At 46.4% G+C, this 21100-nt stretch overlaps 1 protein-coding gene across 2 annotated transcripts in view; it reads left to right on the forward strand.

Moving 5' to 3' along the window:
* ARHGAP36 (Rho GTPase activating protein 36) overlaps window positions 1-21100 on the forward strand; it is a 30603-nt gene that overhangs the window by 3559 nt on the left and 5944 nt on the right. The window contains exons 2-3 of one of the 2 annotated variants that reach the window (XM_041741914.1): window positions 19512-19670; window positions 20866-20931. In XM_041741914.1, coding sequence (XP_041597848.1) covers window positions 19512-19670; window positions 20866-20931 — 225 coding nt within the window. Of the gene's footprint in view, window positions 1-19417; window positions 19671-20865; window positions 20932-21100 lie in introns of those variants that run through there. The other variant, XM_041741913.1, reaches the window with a different exon arrangement.

The raw sequence follows: 21100 nt of genomic DNA on the forward strand, positions 1-21100 counted from the left end.
CCATAAATATGGTGTTCATGAAGAATATGTGGCATTGTGGAAAATGGTATGGTTATAATTGTGTCAAGTATGCATTTTTGAAAGACTGGAAGAAAATTCAGCAACAAGGTAAATTAAGAGATCCTATTAAGTGGGTGCCATAATTGTTATTTCTGTTTCTTAAAACCTTTATCAAGTTTGTTTTTATATTACTCTTATAATTTAAAAATGTTTTAAAAAGGATAATACAGGGCCTGTGATATGCAAATAAATCAGATGATTATCTAGAATCCCACTATACAGTGTTTAAGGGCTTTTTTTCCCCCTTCAAATTGTGGTTTAAATGTAATGACTAGATCAGGTCAGCCTCTCAATGACCATAAAATGCCCTCTAAAACTGGGTGGGAAGAGGCAGAACTGGTTTGAGATCTAGGCCTGTTTTTGCCCTGTGTTGCAGGGAGCAAGTTATTTAACCTCTCTTCAAATGATATAATAATGCCTACATTTCCAGGTTATAGATAAGAATAATCATATTCATATGGTATATCAATTACATTAAATACTCTCTATGGCTCAGGTATCAAAAGATGTGTTTTTTTCCTTCTCCAAAGATGTACTATGGACCAGTCACTTTACATAAATGATCTCATTTAACATTCATGACAACTGTCTCCGAGGTAAGTATTCTTATCTTTATTTTAAAGACAAAAGCTCAAAAACAAAAACAAAAAGACAAAAGCTCAGAGAAGTTAAGTAACTTGTCCACTGCCACACAGTGGCTGAGCAAGGATTCTGACCTGGCTTGGTGTGATTTCAAAGCTTGAATGATATTAAAAGAGATCACATTTGCAAAGCTCCTAGCCCTATGCTGATATACAACAGACAGTTGCTAGGTAGTCAGTATGATGTTGGTGCTGTTCCCTTGCCCAGAGTCCAAAATCTGATCTTTGATCTATTTGATTACTTATAGATTCCTTTCTGAGAAAAAGTGCACATTTCAACTGGAAGATGCAGTGCAAATACCACCTGTGTCCTCATTGCTGGCCGTCTGAGTCACTAGGAAATGCTTTCTGTTTCTTTCTGGCAGTATCATTTGTTCTCACATGTATCAGCAGAAGTAGGTAGATGGCATGTTTGATGAGCCTTGGCAGCTACTGTTATATCTCAGATACACCTCTTGAGAAACCACACAGCTTCCTCAGGATGGGCACCCAATACCCAGCCACCAGTAGGTCCCTGCACTCAGGGAAGCTTATTAAATGGCCAGAGCCTATTCTAAACCCCTGCTTCACCTGACCCTTCATTGCTACCCCTCCTTCTTCCCTCCTCAAAGCGGAGGCTATGGGCCTCCTCAGAAGCAGAGATGGGTAGGCGCTGGAGAAGTTTTTCTAAATTCCAAAATCCTCAGAAGGACTCCCGAAGAGATAATGTTGCATGCTGGAGTCTGGGGTCAGTGAGGGGTAGCATGCAAGATTAATAAGAGGGGTGAGGGAAAAGGAGAAGGTGAAGGCATCTTCCAAAGACTTGGAACACCTGGATACCAGCCTCTCAGAGCTTTTTCCGCCCTCAAATCTCAATTTAGGGGATTCTATGGAACTCCTATGCTCAACTTTTTAACCTACCACTTCCTTCTTAAATGCAGCTTTTGTTTGTAGTGACTTACTTTTGTCTCTAGAGGGAGGCAACAGCATCAGGGAGGGAAGGGCATAGATAGGGGTCTTCTCTCACTTGACCATTTTAGGCTAAGGGTAAATTTTACTTTCCTTTAACTGCAAACAGATAAACAACTAACTGGAGCTGTATTTTAAGTGCTGTAAAATAGATATCAGAAAAATATCCATCATCTCTCTTGTCACCCTGTCTGCCTCCCAACCTTGGTGGCTGCTAGAAAAAGGGTGGCCTTTGAAACCCTTTTTAATTTTTAGGTGGCAGTGAATAAAGAACACCAAGCAGGAGTAGGGGGGAGCAGTTTCACCAGGAAATAGTCATGCTGTCATTCCCTTGAGTACCATGGCACAGCATGTATATGTAGGAGACAGGGTCCGGAATGGGCCTGCAATGAGGGTTGGGGAGTTCAGTTCATAACTGGGCGGGGGAGTCTAGATACTGGGCAGGTAGTTTGAAACTTTCCTGCATGGAGTATTACCACTGAAACCTTGGTCTCATTAACACTGCCAGGAGAAACTGCAGAGTGAGAATTGGACTAAGGGTCCAGTTCTTCCTGGGCTGCATTAGGCTGATCAAAACATTGTCCTAAAAGAAGAGGGGTTATTTGAAGAGTGTCAGACACATCAGTAATGAGGAAAATTGGCAGCTCAGTCAGTCGGCTTCAGTCGCTGAACAAAGTGGTTGAGACACTGGAGTATTCGGTAAAGGTGGAGGGGAGTACAGTGAGGGAGGGAATTAACCTTTTCTTGAATGTTTTCTATTCACGTTAGGCATTTGGCTGGTGCTTTCCATATTCTACCCCTTTCAGTCCTCTGAGCATTTCTAAGGCAGGTGTTAATATCTCCAATTTACATAAGAAAAAAGTGAGATTCAGAGAGATGAAGTAACCTTCCCAAGATCACACAGCAAGGAAGCCATGGAGCCGGGGATATAACTCAAAGCTTTCTCACTCCAATGCTCCTCTGCCCCTATGGAAAAGTCAAAGATTCTCATCTTTAAAGGGCTTTACTCTCATGGCGAAGCCAAGATCTCTCTCCTCAATAAAAAAATTCACATCTGTACCTTGCCCCTAACAGGTTGTTTTTAGTATGAAAACAAGCAAATTTCTGTTTACAGTTGAGAGTAATGGGAGTTATTAAAGCATTTTTCCACCTTTACAATTCTCCATATAATTTATAATCCTCATGTTATAAACTCCAAAGAGAAAAAGGCATAGTGCAGATTTTAAGCTCCAAGTAGTGTGTGTGTGTGTGTGTGTGTGTGTGTGTGTGTGTGTGTGTGTTGGGATGGGAGGCAGGAAGAGAAATTTAGAAGAGGGAGAGGGCTCACAAGAGTGACTTTGAGGAAGTGGAAGAGAAGCTGGTATATTCAGAAGAGGTGTCAGACTGACCCACAGCTGCAGGAAAGCCAAATGCCTGAGACTAGATGCTGGGAGAAATGAAAGTCTGATGAACTCCTTGTATGGACTTACCGAGGGCTTCAGCTAGTCTGTACCCTGAGTGACTGAGACTGGCCTCTCTATTACCCCGCACCATTTTTTTTTTTTCAAAAGGAGACTTTCTGGCTACATATTAGTTTAGGCAATGCTTTTCCTGCCCACCCAGGATGAGGTGCTGACCCAGGCCCAGCTTCAGGGAAGTTTTATGGATGATCCAGCTGCTTTTCGGCCACACACCAGGCTTATTTGTGCCAGTTGAGAGGGCACAATAACTGTAGCAATTTAAATCGTGCTTCTCGCTTTCCCCCCTGAAAAGTGGTGAAGTGACTCACCACAGTTGAATTGTCCCTCTCTCTCCACCCCCTGACCTCTTTGCAGCAGTCTAAGCTGGTTCCCTAGGGGCTGAGCTGGAAGCTGTGACTGGCCTGACACCCCGCCATAAATGTGCTCCCCCCATGTATTGTTTTAATTTGGATTTCTCATATGAGGCTGCTTGGAAGGCATTAGAGCAGCATGAGCCCCATTAGGCAAGCACAGTGCTCCCCCTGCCCCCACCAAACATGAATAATACAAAATAGGGCCATTCAGGAATTTTTTCGGGGGGGGGGGATCTGCTTGTTTTTCAGTGTGCAGCTTGATATGGAGATGACTGTCCTGCTTGAAATTTACTGCATACCAACTTCTGGTGGTAATGCTGTAAAAACAGGCCTGGGGGAACTGTGAAATCATTCCCTCACTCCATTCTGACCCCTTGCCTCCATCATTCTCCATACCCAATTCCCCTGACCCTATGGCTAGACAGTGCTCATTCTCTGATCTTTCAGCACCAGCCTAAGGAGAGCTCCCAGAACAGGAGCTGGTGAGGTGCTTATGAGCCTAGAGTAATTAAAGATTTTGAGGTGTCAACAAAGCAGGTAATTAGGTGGAGAAGGTATCAGCTATCTGAGAGACAAAGAAAGTAATTATGCTGAGCACTCTTGGTGCTGTCAGTAAACTCAAAAGAAAGATTTGTTGAGAAATGATACTGTTTGATAGAGACTTCAATGCCTAGCAGGAATCAGGAGACTCTGCGTGAGGCTGCCTGTATAGAAGAAAGGTTTAGGGAACAAAGCAAACCTGTATTTAAATACTAGCTCCACCTCCCTCTGGCTGTGTGATCTTGGAGTAGTTACTTTACTACTCTGAGCTTGATGTGTGATGTATAAAATAACGATAATCATAGCTCCACCTATCTCATAGGGTCATTGTGAGGACTCGAAGAGGTAATGATTGTAAGAGCACTTAGCCCGATGCCTGGTGCACAGCAAGTACTTAATAAATGGTAACGTTATTATGATGATCACTACCATTACTCTTACTATATACCAGACGTTCTCTACAGGAGCTCAGAGTTTAAAAGGAGAGACCAATAATTGTAGTTATGTATCCAGTTATGTATGATCATGTCATGAGAAGTATGAAGAATGTAATTATGGTGGCTCAAAGGAGGGAGCCTTCAACTGGGAAGGAGAAAAGCAGAGAAAGTTTTGTGACTCTTAAGTTAGGTCTTAGAAAAATAAGTAGGAGTTTGTCACGAGGCCCAGGGGAAAAGGGATTCCAGGCAACTGGATCTGCCCACACAAAGCCAAGGAGATGTGAAACAGCAAGGCCCTGAGCAAATAGTTGGGCTCAGCTAGGCAAGGACTGGGATCTCCTGGGGGGGAGGGGTGTTGGGCGAGTGACCAAGAATCTCTCCAGCTTACTCCCACCAGCCCCTGCACCGCGCCCCTAGGTGCCCTACCTGGCCAATCACGTGCAGCGCCCTCCTCTTCTTTCCTCTAAGCAGCCAGGTAAGCTCACACCCTGCCCCAGCAGGCCTTGCGATGACTCACCAGCCAAGGGCAGGAGGACCCAGACACAGCAGGTCAAGCCAGCGGCGACCCTGCCAGAGTCTCCGGTCCCTACCTCCTTTTTCGTCCCAGTCCTTGGGCAACGCCCCTCCCCCAATTAAAAAAAAAACACCCACCAAGCGCAGTCACTTGGATTCTCTCAACAACCCAGTTCTCTCACACACCATACCAGTCCACTCAGGCAGCGACCCCACTCCAAAATACACATGGTCTCCAGCCCTCCATCTGAGCCCATACACTGGCCACATGCATCCCCACACACACATGAACACATCACACCCAAATACACACACACACACACACACACACACACTCCATACCTTCATGCACATGAACCTTTTAACACACACAGCTTAAGTAGGCTCACATAAAGACATTTTGCTCATGAACTCACACACTATACACCCCAACAAACACCACCCATAAACTCACACAGGCATAGCACATCCAAGGGTAAACACACATCAAACACACCTATGCACACAAGGTTCAATGAGCATAACACATATGCACACTGCACACATACACACTCACCACAGCACGACCACGAACCCGGCAGAAACCATACATGGAACACACCCACATCCAGATCGCACCCACATAGTCACACTATAATCGGGCAGAAATGTACAACTTACAAGCACGCACACACAAACACTGCACAAAACACACGCTCCACGTCCAGCGCAAACCAAATATACTCCACACCCCACACCCAGCCACACACCGAACGCACACACAGACGAACCGCACCCGCGCGCGCGCACACACGCGTACATGCATACATACATACACACACACACAGCCCGCCCCCTCCTTCCCTCTGGGCGGAAGAGAAGGGGGCGAGGAGGGGAGGAGGGGAAAGAAGGAGGGGGGATGGGCCGGCGAGGCGGTGACGGCACAGACGCTATCTTCCCTTTGACCTGAGGTGTTGCCCCCTTAACGCCTGTTCTCCAGTCCCAAGTAAAGGGATTGAATTCGGTCCAGGCGGGGGGGCCAGTTGCAACCTAGGAAAGCTGGAAGGTTGGGGGAATCCGCCGGCGGGTGGCAAGCGCTAGGGCTCCGCAGGGACCCTGCTTCCCCGTATAATCGACCCCCGGGAGGCTCCTCCTACTACCCTCCCCCAGACCCTTCAGCGCCTTGACCTTTGCCCCCCAGGGGGTGTTTTTCCTCCTATCTTTGGGAGAGTGGACAACTCTTAAGGGTGGAGGGCATTATTGGTTTCAAGAAGTAAGGAGTTTAAATCTGCAGAGAAGCTTTTTGCGAAACCTGTCCTAACCTAGCTTGAAGACTTCTCTTCATGGAGAACTCACTATTTTGCAAAGCAACTAATTTTCTGCATAAAAATCACTGACCCCGCGCTGGACACATAGTAGGGCATCATATATGTTCCTCCCTCCCGCTTATGTCACCAAATCTGGTAGAGCTATCTGCAGCCCACACCAGCCTGTGACAGCTCTTGGGCAACCGGTGAGTTTTTTTGTTTTTGCTTTTTTGTTGTTGTTTTCTTTTTGTTTGTTTTCTGTTTTTTGTTTTCTTAGCACACAAGCTCTCTCGAGAACTGTGGCCAAGGCTGTGGAGCCACTGGTGGCAGGGGGCGGTAGAGTTGCCAAAGGTGCTTTGCAGCACGAGGTAGCCCCCACAGGAAACTCTGAGGTACGGGCTACCTGCTACAGGGGTTACTCCAGAAGGCTCTGCAGCCAGATGACCATCTGGCTCCGGTCGCCTGCTTTCCTCCTTTCTGTTGAGATGGACAGCGGGGGTAGGAGAGGTGGAGGAAGAGGACATCTGCCTCCTGCGGCGCATTGTGTAAAGCGCCGTGCTGAAGGCTTTAGAGTCGTTCTACTTCGAATCCCTGTTCTGTGGCTTTGTAGGTGACTAGCTTAGCAAGTCACTGAGGTATGTTGGCGGGGTGGTTGTGAAGTTGGAAGGAGGAAACACATGCAAAGTGCTTATCCCAGTTAAGATCTGGAAGAACTCCTTTCCCTTCCAGCCCTTCCTCCTCTCTCCAACCCTAATCAGATATAAAGATTTGAAAAATTGGGGGAATTGGAGAATCAGAGGGAGGGATAAATGGCCACCAGACGATGCCCCTAAGCAAGGACAGACAGGGGTTCAGTTAGCATTCAATTCCTTAAGCGATGTTCTGTGTTTAAGGGAAATGCTTGCACCAATGATTTTAGTGATGCCACTTGATAGTTACAAGACATTCCAGGTTACAGCCCCAGTCCTTGGGACTCCAGTGAGGCCCATCTGTCCATCACCTCCATTACTCACAGGTACTTACTAATTTATTTCTCCCTGTGTTCTCCTCCTTTCCAAATTGCCAAGTTAATTTTTTTTAATTTGTAATGAACACTCATTGGGGGCCAGGGACATCTCCTCTTACTTTATATCTTGTGGGTGTCCAGCACAGTGCCACACACTGTGTCCAACACTGTGGCTGGATTATATGCAGCCAAGAGATGTCCTGAGTGAAATCTTTTGGAAATGCTGAGACTTGAGGGCACTTAAGGAGTTATCGTAAGAAATCTAGAGAGAGGATTCCAGTAGTGCCGCCCCAGTTGCTGTGGGGAAGACAGGTGGTAGCTTTGGGGTAGGGAGCTATTCCTTTCCTCCTCAAAGCCCTCCATCCTGAATCCTGCCTGGAAGGGCGTTGTTCCACTGCGGCTGAGGCTTCTGCAGTCAATTAAGAAGAAAGCCTCTTTCCTGGAGGGCAGAGGCCCTGGCCAGCTAGAGGGTGAGTCACTGTCTCAGAGTTGAGCAGCAGAGGTGGCACTAAAGTGGCAGTGAATCATTCCAAGATGGCATGGGGAGATTACCCAAGTGATGATGAGCAGGGGGATGAAGCATAAGCCTGAGCCCTTGGGCTGGGGCTAAGTGGTAGAGTCTCTGTATACAACTTCAGAGAATCAGCTCTTAACCCACCCACCCCCTTCCACTCCAGCCAGGTCCCCAAGGATAGCGCTGGCAGTCTTCTTAGAGTAGGAAGTGAGGTGGAAAGCACCCTTCTTGGGGGGGGGTGTTTGGGGTACCTAGATTCTAATCCTGATTCTGCTGCTTGCTATGTGACCTTGGGAAAGCTCTTTTCCTTCCTGTGCCCAACACCAGAAGGTAGTCCAGGGGTCAAGGGCCTCTGTGCCAGGCCATATGTACCATATTGATGCTATTTCACATGTTCTTCCCCATGGTGCTATGGGGTGAGCATTTATTCCCCTATTTTGCAGTTGAGAAAACTGAGGCTGAGTGATATTCAGTGATCTACCTTTTCACTATTATACTGTGCAGTATTTATGTTACCAAGGCGATCACTATAACTCAAGCCGACAACCTGCCATTCTTCTGCCTAAATTGACTCTCTGTGCACTGGGGTTCAAATCATGTCTCCCAACTGCCCCTAACACCAACTTGTGTTACTTTCCTGACAAGGCAGTTGGCTACCTGAATGGGTTTCTCGTTTCATCTTCTTGACACCCACCCACTCCCAACTAAAATCCTTCCCTGGTATATCAGTCTAAGATCCTACATTATAAAGCGAACATCACCAGAAGGATGCTCCCCAATATCAGTCCCATTATCAGAAAGGTGGGGAAATTGGTTGCAGGATGCTGCAGTGAGGAAGGGGAGCAGAGCTGCCAGGGCCAGAAGGAGGGGCTACAGAAAAAAATCCAACGAGAGAGAGAGAGAAAGAGAGAGAGAGAGAGAGAGAGAGAGAGAGAGAGAGAGAGAGAGATGCCAGGGACAATTTGGACCAGCCTCAAACTGCTGCTCCCTCCCTTTCTCCCCCTCTCCTGATCTGGTGCTCTAGAATGTATAAAGGGGCAGCACCCAGCCCATTTGCAGCAGGAGGAGAGGGAAAGATCCTCTTCTTCAATGGAAAGGAAAACTGCCCTGAGCATTCAAATTACATTCCTGTGTTGGGTAAGATTTATTGAATTACTGTGGGGGGAGGGGTGGGAGGAAGGAGGAGGAAAAGAGGGCATCTTCCTGGTCCTGATGGTGGTGAGGTGGTACTTCAAGTGCAAAGAGCGCCACCCATGTGGCTGCTGGAGCCAGAAACTCTCCTTTTGCTAGGGTGGTTAAAAGGGACTTGCCACGGGGTTCCTGGATCTCATTTTCCAATCCAGGAGATCTGAGAGCCACTTCCCTGAGCATTTGGGAGGCAGTCCATGTCTCCCTGGGCTGCCCCAGTATCTGTGTACACCTGAAGTCAGCAGCAGCCCACGTTCCTCTCCCCTCCCTTTCATTCCTTCTCTACTTTGCCCAGGCTCTGCCTCCTACTCCTTCCCTCTTGCCAGGATCACCCATAGTCTCTGTGACATTCTTGACTCTCTTCTTTCTTTTCCATTCCTGTCCCTCTGTGTCAACAATACCCTCCTCCCTTTGTCCATTTACTTTGTCCAGGAGAGGAGAAAAATCCAGTTGGGAGGGGGTGTAATTGCATATTTGAAATCTCCCCACTTGAGAGCTTGCATTTATAACCCCGTGTTACCCTCATCGCATCAGATGAGAATATTTAGTACTTGTGAATAATATATTTTTGCTTGACTGAGGAGTGATTTGTACATACCAGTGCTGAGCTGCAGATTGGAAGGGCAGCAGTTTGGGGAAGAGGTATTAGAAGGTAAGATGGTTTGGGCAGGTGTGGATGCCTTCTGATTTCACAAGGTGCCAACCAAGAAGCTACAAAAAGAATGATGAAGACTATAGTTGTGTGTGTGTGTGTGTGTGTGTGTGTGTGTGTGTGTGTGTTGCAGGAGGGAGGTTACTGAGATCATCCTCATCCAGGTGGGTAGAGGACTTTGCGAAGTCAGCTTCTGTTTGCTCTTGCACGGGACTTTGAACAAAATGACCTTTTTGTCTCTGAGTTTGCAAGAGCAGAGGCCCTGGACAAAACAGGAAACAAGGAGCAGAAAGAGTGAGGCAAGGTGGGGAGGAGGTTATAGCTGGTGCAGTCCCTGTGTGCAAAGGGCCAACAAGAGATGTTCCCTGCCCTCCAATGCCATACCAATCAGGGCAGAAGGGAAGCAATGAAGGGTAGCAAAATGCGCTGAGCTTCAATCCAGGAGTTTTGGGTCTCCCTCTTGACTCTGCCACTAATTAGCTCTGTGCCCTTTGGTAAGTTTCTTAGCCATCTAAACCTCCACTTCTGCCTTTCCTTTGCTTGTAATGTGAGATTGTGTGGCATGACCAGGGGAGGGGAAATTTGGAGCACTCAGAGGAAGGGACTCCTGAGCTGAATCTCCAAGGAAAGATCAGCTTTGAATAAAGGGAGAGAAGATTGTGGGGTACAGCGAAAAACAGTAGGAGTAGCCCAGGGAATTTAGCAAACAGGTATGCGTAAGGCACTGAGCTGGCTGCTGCGTGGAAAATTGCTATGAATCAGCCCCTGCCCCACCGCGGAAAGCTTTATACAGAGTGGGGGAATCTGAGCAGCAGAGCTAAGCGCTCGCGGAGCCTGCAGCTCGTCCCAGGACGGCCGTGGCCAAACCGCACGACTGACCAGCGGGTCACGCAGCCACTGATTCCCTGGCCGGACCAGGAGAGTCGCCAAGAGGTAGTGCAGGGGCAGGGCTCCTGGGGCCTGAGTGCAGCCCACTGAGGGGCTAGAGTGGGAGGTGAGGGTCCCTCCAAGTGGAGGACCCGACGTGAGGGAGGGAGAGGAAGCCGGCAAGTGCTACACAAGTTCCAGATTTCCGCGTTCAATGCTCTAAACCCTAGTTCTCGCAAGCAAATTTTCATTTTTTGAGTTCCCGGCAGGGTGTGGGAGCTGAGAGGGGTCTTTGCGCGCCGCGAGGCTTTGTTGAACTTTGCAGCTTCTGCGCTCTCTCGAGCCACACAGGGGCAGGACGCCTGTGGCGCACCCCAGCCCAAAGGCCGTGCTCACAGCTTGGTGGCAGCCGGAGGCCCAGGACCAGCCTCCCAGGCAGAGGGCGCAATGTCCGCGCCACGAGGGTTCTCATCCCTGCCGCCTCTTCCGCTGTCACCTAGCTGTGGTCAAGGGCAGCCAGCCTGAGCTGGGGCTCCAGGAGCAAGAGACAGGGAGATGTGCTTAGACCCTTGGCTCTCTGGCACCCTTTCTGAAAAGAAAGGGGCGCCTTTCTGTCCCAAATGCGGACATAGGCAGTGTGACCCCATGTCATGGAGTTGACAAAGTCCTGTGGAAGTATCAAAGACTCTGCAGACTTGAGAGCTGTGTTTCTGCCCTGCTCTTAGATAAACAAGCTGATAATAAAACACCCCAGTTGTGTTTTGGCTTGGAGATGCTCACCGACTTCCCCAAGGCTACTCAGCTGCTTAGTAACTTGGCTCCTGATTCTTGGTCTAGGTTTCTTTTGTTTTTGTTTTTGGTGGGTTTTTCCCCCTGCATCATAGCCAAGGCAGTGGTCTAATTTTGATGAGGGTATAGATAGGTAGTTAGGCAGATATTGATATTTTTTTTAAATGTCGTTATTTTAATGTAGTTCTAAAATACCATTCTTAGCATGACATCGACTGGGAAAACATCTCCCACAGCCCCAATTCTCTATGACAGCCACTCAGACAGGATTTTGAAAAAGAAAACTGGCAGCAAATTGGATGCCTGTTGGGGGAAAGAGACAATCAAAGGAGAAGAAAAGAAGGTGGGGGTGGGGAAACAAAGAAGGGAAAAGAGGAAGCTCTCACCACAGTTTCTGAGAACAACTTTATTCTAAAGGTTTCCTTCCTAGGGGTCTGTCCAAATAGTTTGGGGGAGTGTCTCCATTGGTCTTTTCTGTCTCATGCCCTCTCTGTAGAAGCCCCAGCTGTGGTCTGCAGGTACAAATGCTTGATGGCAGAGTCTCATTTCCCTCCTTCTCTGTTGTAGCGAATACATTTTCTCTCTCTCTCTCTCTCTCTCTCTCTCTCTCTCTCTGTGTGTGTGTGTGTGTGTGTGTGTCTAAAAATACATATGTGAGAGAGCTTGAGAATGTGTGTGTGTGCATGGATGTCTGTGAGAGCCAATGCATGTGTCTGAAAGGGAGTGTGTCTAAAAGAGGGGTGCTTGAGGTGACAGGGCTGTTGAGAAGATAGGAAAAATGAATCAGAGTTTACTGAAAACCTACAGCTGAGTAAGGGTCTTCCTAGTGCTAGCAGACCTGAGAAAATAAATTCTTAGTATTCCTTAAAGGAAAAAAGCAGAGGAGATGTATTTAAATTAGTGCAGAGAAGAATGATATTAGACCCACGAGCCTTTCTTGACAGGCATTCTGGCTTGTGACATTTGTGTGGCCTTCAACTAGGCTGCAAGAGCCCAAAGGCAGAAACTGGGGCTTTCCACTCCATATGTCTCCCTACTTTCTTCCCCCATCTCTAACATGGATGGCTTGCACACTGCTGTGGAAGCCAAAGGGAGAGACTAAGTCCCTTTTGTGAGCCAGTTCCCTTTTGTCTACATTTCACAGCCTAGGTTAAAAGCCCATTCCTGCCCCCCTCCCCACAGTTACCTTGCATCTCTGATCATTGAAAGACCCAGTGAAGAAACAGTTTAATGCATCCCCTCTGAAAAGTATGCTTCCTGCTGACTGGGGGTGAGTACCCATTTTTGCTTTCAAAGAATGGTGCAAGGGCCCTCTCCAGAGAGGGACACTATCTGCCTCATTCCAGATAGTAACACTTCTGCTCATTCTTTCTCTCAGATTTCACGTTCTGATCTTTTGGTACAGCACTGTGCCCTTTGGAGGATTATTTCATTCTGCCCTGCCTTGTATTTAATCTTTACCACTGTCACACCTAACAGGTATCATGATTCTTATTTTGTAAGGTGATGGAACTTGAGGCTCAGAAGTGTGAGATAATTTGCTACAGGTCACTTGGTTGGTGAGTGTGTGAGCTTAAATGTGGCAGGGCTGAGATTTGAACCCAAGTTCCAGTCCGTATGTCAGGACTTTTTCAGGATGGCACAATGTCAGCTTGGGGCAGGCCAGGGTGAGGGATGTGGTGGGAGGAACACACAGGCCTTTTGATGCCTTTTTCCTCTATCTCCTCCTGTCTTCTATCTTTCATAATAGTCTTTTTTTTTTTTCTGAGCCAGCTCTCTCTCTCATTATCATCTTATTTACCTATCATATCTATCAACTGATCAATCTATCTAATCTACCTCTATTCCCATTTCTCAAGAATAGTGTGTATAAATAAGACTTCAGAAATCCAGCTGCCTTCTTAGGAAAGAAGATAGTCACAATTCAGACTGTTCCAGTTCCGGACAGCAGGTGAACAACCAAGACATACCATGATTTGGTGGGAAAGGCAAAGGCCTGGCCCGAGGATAGATAGGGACAGCTGGTTCCCAGATCAGATTCCTCCATGGCCCTTTTTGTGCAACTACAGGTAAGTCACAACCTCTCCATAGCCCTAGTTTGTTGTTATCTGTAAAATGGGGAAACATAATACCCAAACTCCCTCCTTCCCAGGCGTTGTTGTGAGAATAAAATAGCATGATTCATTTATCCATGAATCATGAATAGCTGTTTCTGTTTTAATTACAAGACATTTATGTTCTCTCAAAACCCTCAAAGTTTATAATCCTCTGATTCACTTAAGGAACACTTATTGCACACCTACTGTGTGCTAGGACCCAGACATAATGGGCATATTGAAAGCTTTTGAGAAAAATGAGATGTATGAGACAAAGTAGATATTTAAAAACACGTTCCCTCCTATTGATGGAACATCTTAGTTTTTACTTTTTCTCCCATGGCATAATAAAAGCAACAACCTAAGGGGGAAAACAGATAAACTGTTACACAGCTTGCTGATGCCAACACTACTGTGCACTCTGACACATCCTGCAGATAATAGTGAGAATATCTATAGCTCGCTGTATTAGGTGTCATATCACCTCGTTTGCACTATCTTTTGAGATGTTTGTAGCATAAAGATTGCCTTTCACCATCCTGGGCTCCAGTTGTTTCTTTAGTCAATAACATTTAAAAGGGGCATCCTACATTCTATAGGATGAGGATTGTTCTTATTTTACAAAGAGATTGTAATTCATGGTGGTTGTCTACCTTCAGATATGACCTCTTTTGGCTTATGGAATCAAACTTTGATTATGTGTCCATTCTTTTCATCAGTAGTTAGCTATGTGTTATTTGGCAGCTATTAAGAGTAAAGGTGTATGGGGTAGTGGAAAGAGCCCTAGGACTGAGAAGAACTGGGTTCTTTTCTAGATTCTGCTGTTAAGTTGCTGTGTGCCTTTCGGCAAACTTCTGTCCTTCTCTGAGCCTCAATTTTCTGAACTGTGGAACAGGGAAGCTTTGGACTAGGTAATGGCTAAGGTCTCTTCTCTCTCTGATCCTTTCTAATATATACTAGGCAGTTCCTGAAACATTCTTTTTTCCTGAACCCTGAACTTTTCTCAATATATTTTAACAATACTACCTCCAGTTTGTGAGTTTTGGCTATGGTGTGATAGGCTGACTCTACATATTGAAGAACACTGTCCCCAAATTCAATTATCTTGGGGCACAATTACTGCATAGGATAAAATGAGCCATTTTGTTCAACATGACTGCAGCCTTTGCCTAAATGCAGGTTACAGGATAACAACTTAGAGGCTAACTCAGTAATGTTCAGGGATAGGTGAGGTATTGTGCCAGCAGACCAAACTAGTGTCAAAATGTTTTCATCTAGAGACCTGTGTCTTTTTCCCATGTAGTGATATATTTTTGGGGATGTCTTTATCCATTGTCACTGCCTGTAGACATTTGAATAACGTAGACACAATGCTTGCTGGCCACTCACCCTCATTCACTATCAATTTCTCAGACTCCGAGGAGCTATCAGAGGCTTGGAGCAAAATTCTGATGGTGCCATAAAGTGCCTAGTTTATAAGGATTCAAATGATGGAATCAGTGCAGCCCCCACTTTTATTCTCATACTTGTTCACTAGTAAGCACTCTGATATCCCAAACTATTTGATGGGGGCAATGTAGTCCTCCAAATTGTGAGGACTGTGAATTTATGCCCAGATGAAAGCATTTCTGTCCTCACAATGTTGAAGTGGGTGACCTTTCTGACGTTAATTTGTTTCTCATCTGTGCCATGCATTTCGGGAGGAGGTGAGGAACAAGCTTGACGCCACTTATGTGTATTTCCCCTTTTTGTATTGCTGGAGACTTGGTTTGGGTGTCCCTCTGTTCGTTGTTCAAGCTCTCTCTTTTGGCATCTGCTAATATCCTAGCCCCTTGACTGATCTAGATACAACTATGCTTTCTTTTGCCAGTGACAATGTAAAATTGGATGGTTCAAAAGAAAAACAAATTTTGAGACATATAGGCATTTTACTAACATGAATACTAGCATTTGAAAAACTGAGATATATAGTTAGTTTTCCTAAATTTTGTAAGATTTTTTTAAAGACTTGACCTGATACCATTGGATATTGAAGAAGAAAGATCTATTCCCAACAGTTTCCCAAGATCTCTTTACCTGTTTTATTTATTTATTTATTTATTTATTTATTTATTTATTTATTTTAAAGATTTTATTTATTTATTCATGAGAGACACATACACAGAGAGATGCAGAGACACAGGCAGAGGGAGAAGTAGGCTCCATGCAGAAGCCCGAGGTGGGACTCAATCCTGGGTCTCCAGGACCACGCCCTGGGCCGAAGGCAGGTGCTAAACTGATGAGCCACCGGGACTGCCCTCTTTACCTGTTTTAATTTAATTCAAATTTAGCAGAGCTTGAACAGAGTAAGATGTTGTATGCATTGATACAAATTCTAATTGTATATAATTACTTTTGAAACATGATATTTTCTGGTAAACTCGGGCCCTTTGCAAAGAACCTTCAAGATCAACGTGTTTATTAAAAACCAATGCTAAATATCACACATACATTATTCATTTAATTCTCACACAACTGCTGAAGTGGGTATTGCATCATTTCCCCATTTTATAGAGGAAGTCCCTGAGGCTCAGGGAATTCAATTGATTTTCCTGAGGTCACACAGGTAACAAATGGTAAAGCTTGGCTTTGCACTTGGTTCTACCTAGCTGTAACTCCAGAGATATTTGTCTTAGGATATTATTTTTGCAAATGTCTTCAATTCTAGGCTGAAACTGATAGGTCCTGCTTGATAGGTCCTGCTTTTCCCCTTTCTGCTTGTGTATTTTTTGGTGTTGTGGTCACTTCAGGCCAGCCCCATGCTGAAGGGGGAAAGGGAAGACACTTTGGAGCCAGAGGTCTCTTGGCACCTTGTTCCCTATGAGGAGCTTGGAAAACCAGGCCTAAAGACAAGTATTCAGATCTTACAAACCTGCTACCTGCCTCTCTGTCTCGTGGTGGCATAGAAGTTGGCTTACTTGCCCCCCTCCACACCTTTTCCATCTGCTTCCTGTTTGGGCACACTGGCCTTCCTAACTCTGCTCTCTCCTGTATTCTCCTGGTGCCTTGGGAGACTTGAAGGCAAGCAAGACAGTGTCAGTTTTACTGATACAACTGCAGCATATGATTGCTCTTAAGTTTAGCCCTCTATCTTTGAGCAGGAGGCAATGACAAACGGTTTATTCTAAGGCCTTTGATTCCCTTCGTAATTGTAAGCATCGAGGCTGACTCATCTCTCAAAGGCTTCTCTCTTTCTCTCTCTCTCTTTTGGCTGGTGTTGTTTTGAGGTTTTCTTGTTTGTTCTTACCTTATTTTGGGGGAAGAGAGGGATCAATTTTCATCTTGATTTTGGGTAAAAGAACCAGCCTACTCTTTGGATGACCAGATCTGGGAAGCCTTGGAAGAAGAAGTAGCTGCAACTCCAAAACAGGTACATAAATGTCTGGATCGGGGCAAGGGGAAAAGGGAGAAAAGGGGGAAAGGGAGAGTAATGTTAGAAAAATTCAGCCAGAACTAGGTTGTGTGTGTCAGGATGAGACCCTGGACTAATAGGTTATGGACCTGCTATTGTGAATGGGGGCTTGCTAGAGACTTAGTCTAGGACTGAGGTGGGTTCTGTGCATAATCTTTGGTTAAAATGATCAGTTTTGTGGATGCAGTTTAGTAGTTGGGCTTAGGCATTCACTTTGGGTCCAGGGGATGGTGCTTTGCAGTCAAAGTAGCTTTAAAAAAATCTACTTTAAAAAAATCCATGTTAAGGATTTTCCTGCTAGCTCGGTTCTGAAGCCATAGAAAGACTCCTGGTCTTTTTCTCATACTGCACCTTAGTTATCTGGCAAGAATTTATTACTGATATGCATGACTTTGGCCATCAAGGAAAGTGGGCAAAGAAAATTTTGGAAACAAAAGAAGGGTGGGATTTTTGTGGGTCTGTGGGTTTGCTTGTGTTTGTTTTGGACAGAGCTCATGTATTAGATTATTGAATGATAAACTCATACTTACTTTTCCTTTGTCAAAGCCATATATGTACCTGATCTTTGGGATTTAAGCCCTCTCCCCCTACTCAACTATAATATATAGAATGTTACCATAAAACTCCATGGCAAAGGGGAGCTCAGAAAAAAAAATGACATGTGACCATTTCCCTTCTTATCAAAAGGTTTAGTTCCCCAAATTATCTTCTCTGTCAAGAACCAGCATCCACTCACTCACTCCAAACCATAACCTTTGGAGCTGTCCCAAATTCTTTCCTTTTTATCACAATTCCTCTAAGTTCCATCAGTTCAATCAGTTCTACCCATAAAATCCATTCCCTGCCCCAGCCCCAGTGACAATGGCTAGTATGGCTAGTATCAGCATCTCTTTGCCTCTTGGCTCATCTACCTGCTTCAGACTCTACCCAAACCCTGGTTTTCACTGCTTCCTGTGCTTTTTCCAACTGCAGCTCTGACTCTGTCACTCTCTATTGAAAACCCTGCAGTAGTTGTCTACTGCCTTCAGGAGAAGGTCCAGCTCCATAACATGGCTTACAGGGCCATTCCTGAGTATCCCTGCCTATGCAGATTTATCTCCTTCCATCCCCTTTGGACAGTTTTAAGAATATAACAACCGCTCTCCCATCTCTCTGCCTTTGCACAAGCTGTTCTCTCTCTGGACATCCATTTCTCCACACACACCCCCAGGGCTGACTTAGATGTTCTTCTCTCACAGTACTTTGTTTATATCTTGGCCATTGACTTATCACAAGGTTTTGTAAATTGTTTTCGCCTTGCGTATTTCCTTCACTTCGCTGTTAGATCCTTTATGAAAAGAGTAGCATTATCTTGCTCATATTTGAATCTTTAGTATCTGGCACAAAGTAGGCAGTTCATATCGATTTTTTAAAAAAATGAATGAAAGAGCAAGTGAGTAACAGAGGCCAGGATGTGCAGGAAAGAATACTGCATGGGGTCCAGAGAGATGTCCACTGGGGGATCCTATGAAGCCCTAGAGGAGCCTGAGATGGGTACCATGGAGAAGGGACATATAGAACAGGTTTGCCAATACACTAAGATTTCACTCTGATCACCAATCCTGTGTAGGGAGTCTCATTAGAAATGGCCTGGACATGATGTTTGTTTGTTTTGGTACAAACTGATGTTTCGTTCATGAAAAAAAAATATAATCAAGTTGCACAATTTTGGGTAAATAGAGAAAAGGCATAAGGCAAATAAAATCCTACCACTTAATACAGATGCTGTTTGTATTGGGGTGCATTTCTTTTATTTTTGTGCATATTTTCCTTCACATGGTTGTAATCATGATTAATACAATTCTATATTTTGTATTTGCTATTTAAAAGCTCTTTGTAAACATCAGTTTAATGATTACATAATTTTCCAGACTGTGATCATTCCATAATTTATATAACTAGTCTTGTTTCTGGGCTAGCTTTTTTCCCTTAAATGTTTTCCTGTTATGGCTCATGTACATATAGTTTTTCCTGTCTGAAGGAAGATTTCATTAGGATAGATTCCTAGAAGGGAATTACTGGGTCAAAGGGCTTGGGGATGATATTTGGCTCCATACTTATGTGTCCAGTTTGCTTTCTGGAAGAGTTGTACAAATTTTCAGTGCTCCTAACCTAGATGGATGTGCCCATTTCGTCCAACCTGGACAGCATAGAGTAGTATCATTAAAAAATAAAAATGAGCTCCATCAATGTCCTAGTTAATTGATGGACAATATTACCTTATTCTCGTCTCAGTGTACATTTTAAAATTATGAGTAAGGTTGGTTGGTTTTCTTTTAATCTTTTTTCCTTCTTTTTTCTTTTTCTTTTTTTATTCCCCTTTTTTCCTTTTGCCTAATTGGGCTTTCTGTTTTCTGGACTGTCGGTTCAGGGCTGATTTTTTTTACGTTGTTTTTTTTTTTTTTTTTTTTTTTTTTTTTTTTTTTTTTTTAAATAAGCAACCAGAGGCAGCTCTGCTTGAGGGTGAAGCCGCCTCCCAGTTTTCCCTCCCCCTTTGCCACCCTCCCCCCCGTAGCTCCTTCCACCAGGTCCAGTGACAATTGGATGATGCAGCCTTGATAATCATCCGATTCCAGAATGGGTGGCTGCATTCCTTTTCTGAAGGCAGCAAGGACACTGTGCCCCAGAATCATGCCCCCTTTGCTGTTATTGTCCGCCTTTATTTTTTTAGTAAACGTCCTGGGAGGAGCCCCAGGACACAATCCGGACCGCAGGACGAAGATGATATCAATACACAGTCTGTCGGAGCTGGAGCGTCTGAAGCTGCAGGAGACTGCTTACCACGAACTCGTGGCCAGACATTTCCTCTCTGAATTCAAACCTGACAGAGGTGAGCTGGCCCGGAACGTGGCGTCTCCTCCTTCGGGCGAGCGGACCCCCGGGCGGGACGGGCCGAGTGGGGGGTCCAGGAGGGTAGGAGAGGCTCCCGCTCAGGTCCCTTGGTGCCGGGACAACTGAGGAAACGGGAGTTGAAGGGTATTTGCTGAATTGTGGGAGAGGTCAAGATTAGTTGAGTTGGGTCAAAACCTGGGGGCTGGAGGGGTGGTCAGACAGGCGAATGGCAGGGACAGACAGGTGGACAGAGGGCAGGTGAAGAGACAGACGCACCAGGTGCGGTGCGCGAACAAGTCAGAGCGAGAGGGACACTCCGAGAAAGGACCGGGACGCACAGAGACGGCGTGCTCAAGAGATGGCGAATCCAGGGAGATAGCGAGACAGTTGGGAGAGACACGCGCCAATCCCTGCACAGAGCGGGAGGGCGGTGCGGGCTCTGGAGCGGGAGCGGGAGCGTCGGCGGGAGGTGCGCTGCGAGCGCTGCCCACCTCAGCCAGCTGCGGGTGAGCGAGCTGCACGGAACCCTGGATGGGGTCGGAGCGTGCGGGGGCCGGGAGTGCGAGCGGACTCGGCCGCCCAGGGGGAGGCGGGAGGGAGGGGGCGCGCGGGTCGAGGGGTGCCCCTGCAGCAGTGAGAAGTGCGGGGGCGGCGGGCTCGCCAGGCGCATTCAGAGGGCGTGGCCTGAGGTGGAGACGCGGGGGTCGCGGAGACCTGGCTGCGGGGGGTCTGCGCGCCCGGACCGCACGAGTCGCCGCTTCTCGGACTGCGGCGCTGGGAGCCGACGGCAGCCCAGGCGCGAGCGCACCGGTAGGAACTTGGCGACCCCTACTTGCCGCCGCAGGCGGAGCCCCTCCCCTAGCCTGTTGCACTGTCCGGGCGCCTTGGAGCCAGCAATTGATGCTTGAAGCCTTCAGCGGAGTTACTGCCCTACTTGACACGGTGTGCGCTGCTCACGCCGCGCCTCCGATCATCTGATCTGGTTAAATTCTTCGAGTCTCAGGTGTGGTAGATAGGCTTGGTCCCGTTGTCAAACTGGGAAACTGAGGCTGGGAGCAAACAACACGTTCAGCATCCTGGACTGAGCTGTTTGCTATCCCCCTCCCTGTGGATCAATATGTTGAGATGTTTTCGACATTGATTAAATCCAATTTGTGTCAGTGTGCGTGTCATTTCTTTTTCTCTTCCCATAGCTCTACCTATTGACCGTCCAAACACCTTTGAGAAGTGGTTCCTGATTCTGAGAGGACAGCAGAGGGGTGAGGGGCTCTCTTACTTTTCGTAGGAACTAAATGGGACGCTGCCCCCCCCCCCATTGTGTCCCTGGTTACTGGAGGCTGGGCGATGCCCACTGCTTCTGGAGTCACTCCCCCTCCCAACCCCGTAGGGGATGATTTCAGGAAATGGCCCACTGGCTACAGGCACAGG

Source organism: Vulpes lagopus, chromosome X, assembly GCF_018345385.1.
Source record: "Vulpes lagopus strain Blue_001 chromosome X, ASM1834538v1, whole genome shotgun sequence".
NCBI classification, from domain to species: domain Eukaryota; kingdom Metazoa; phylum Chordata; class Mammalia; order Carnivora; family Canidae; genus Vulpes; species Vulpes lagopus.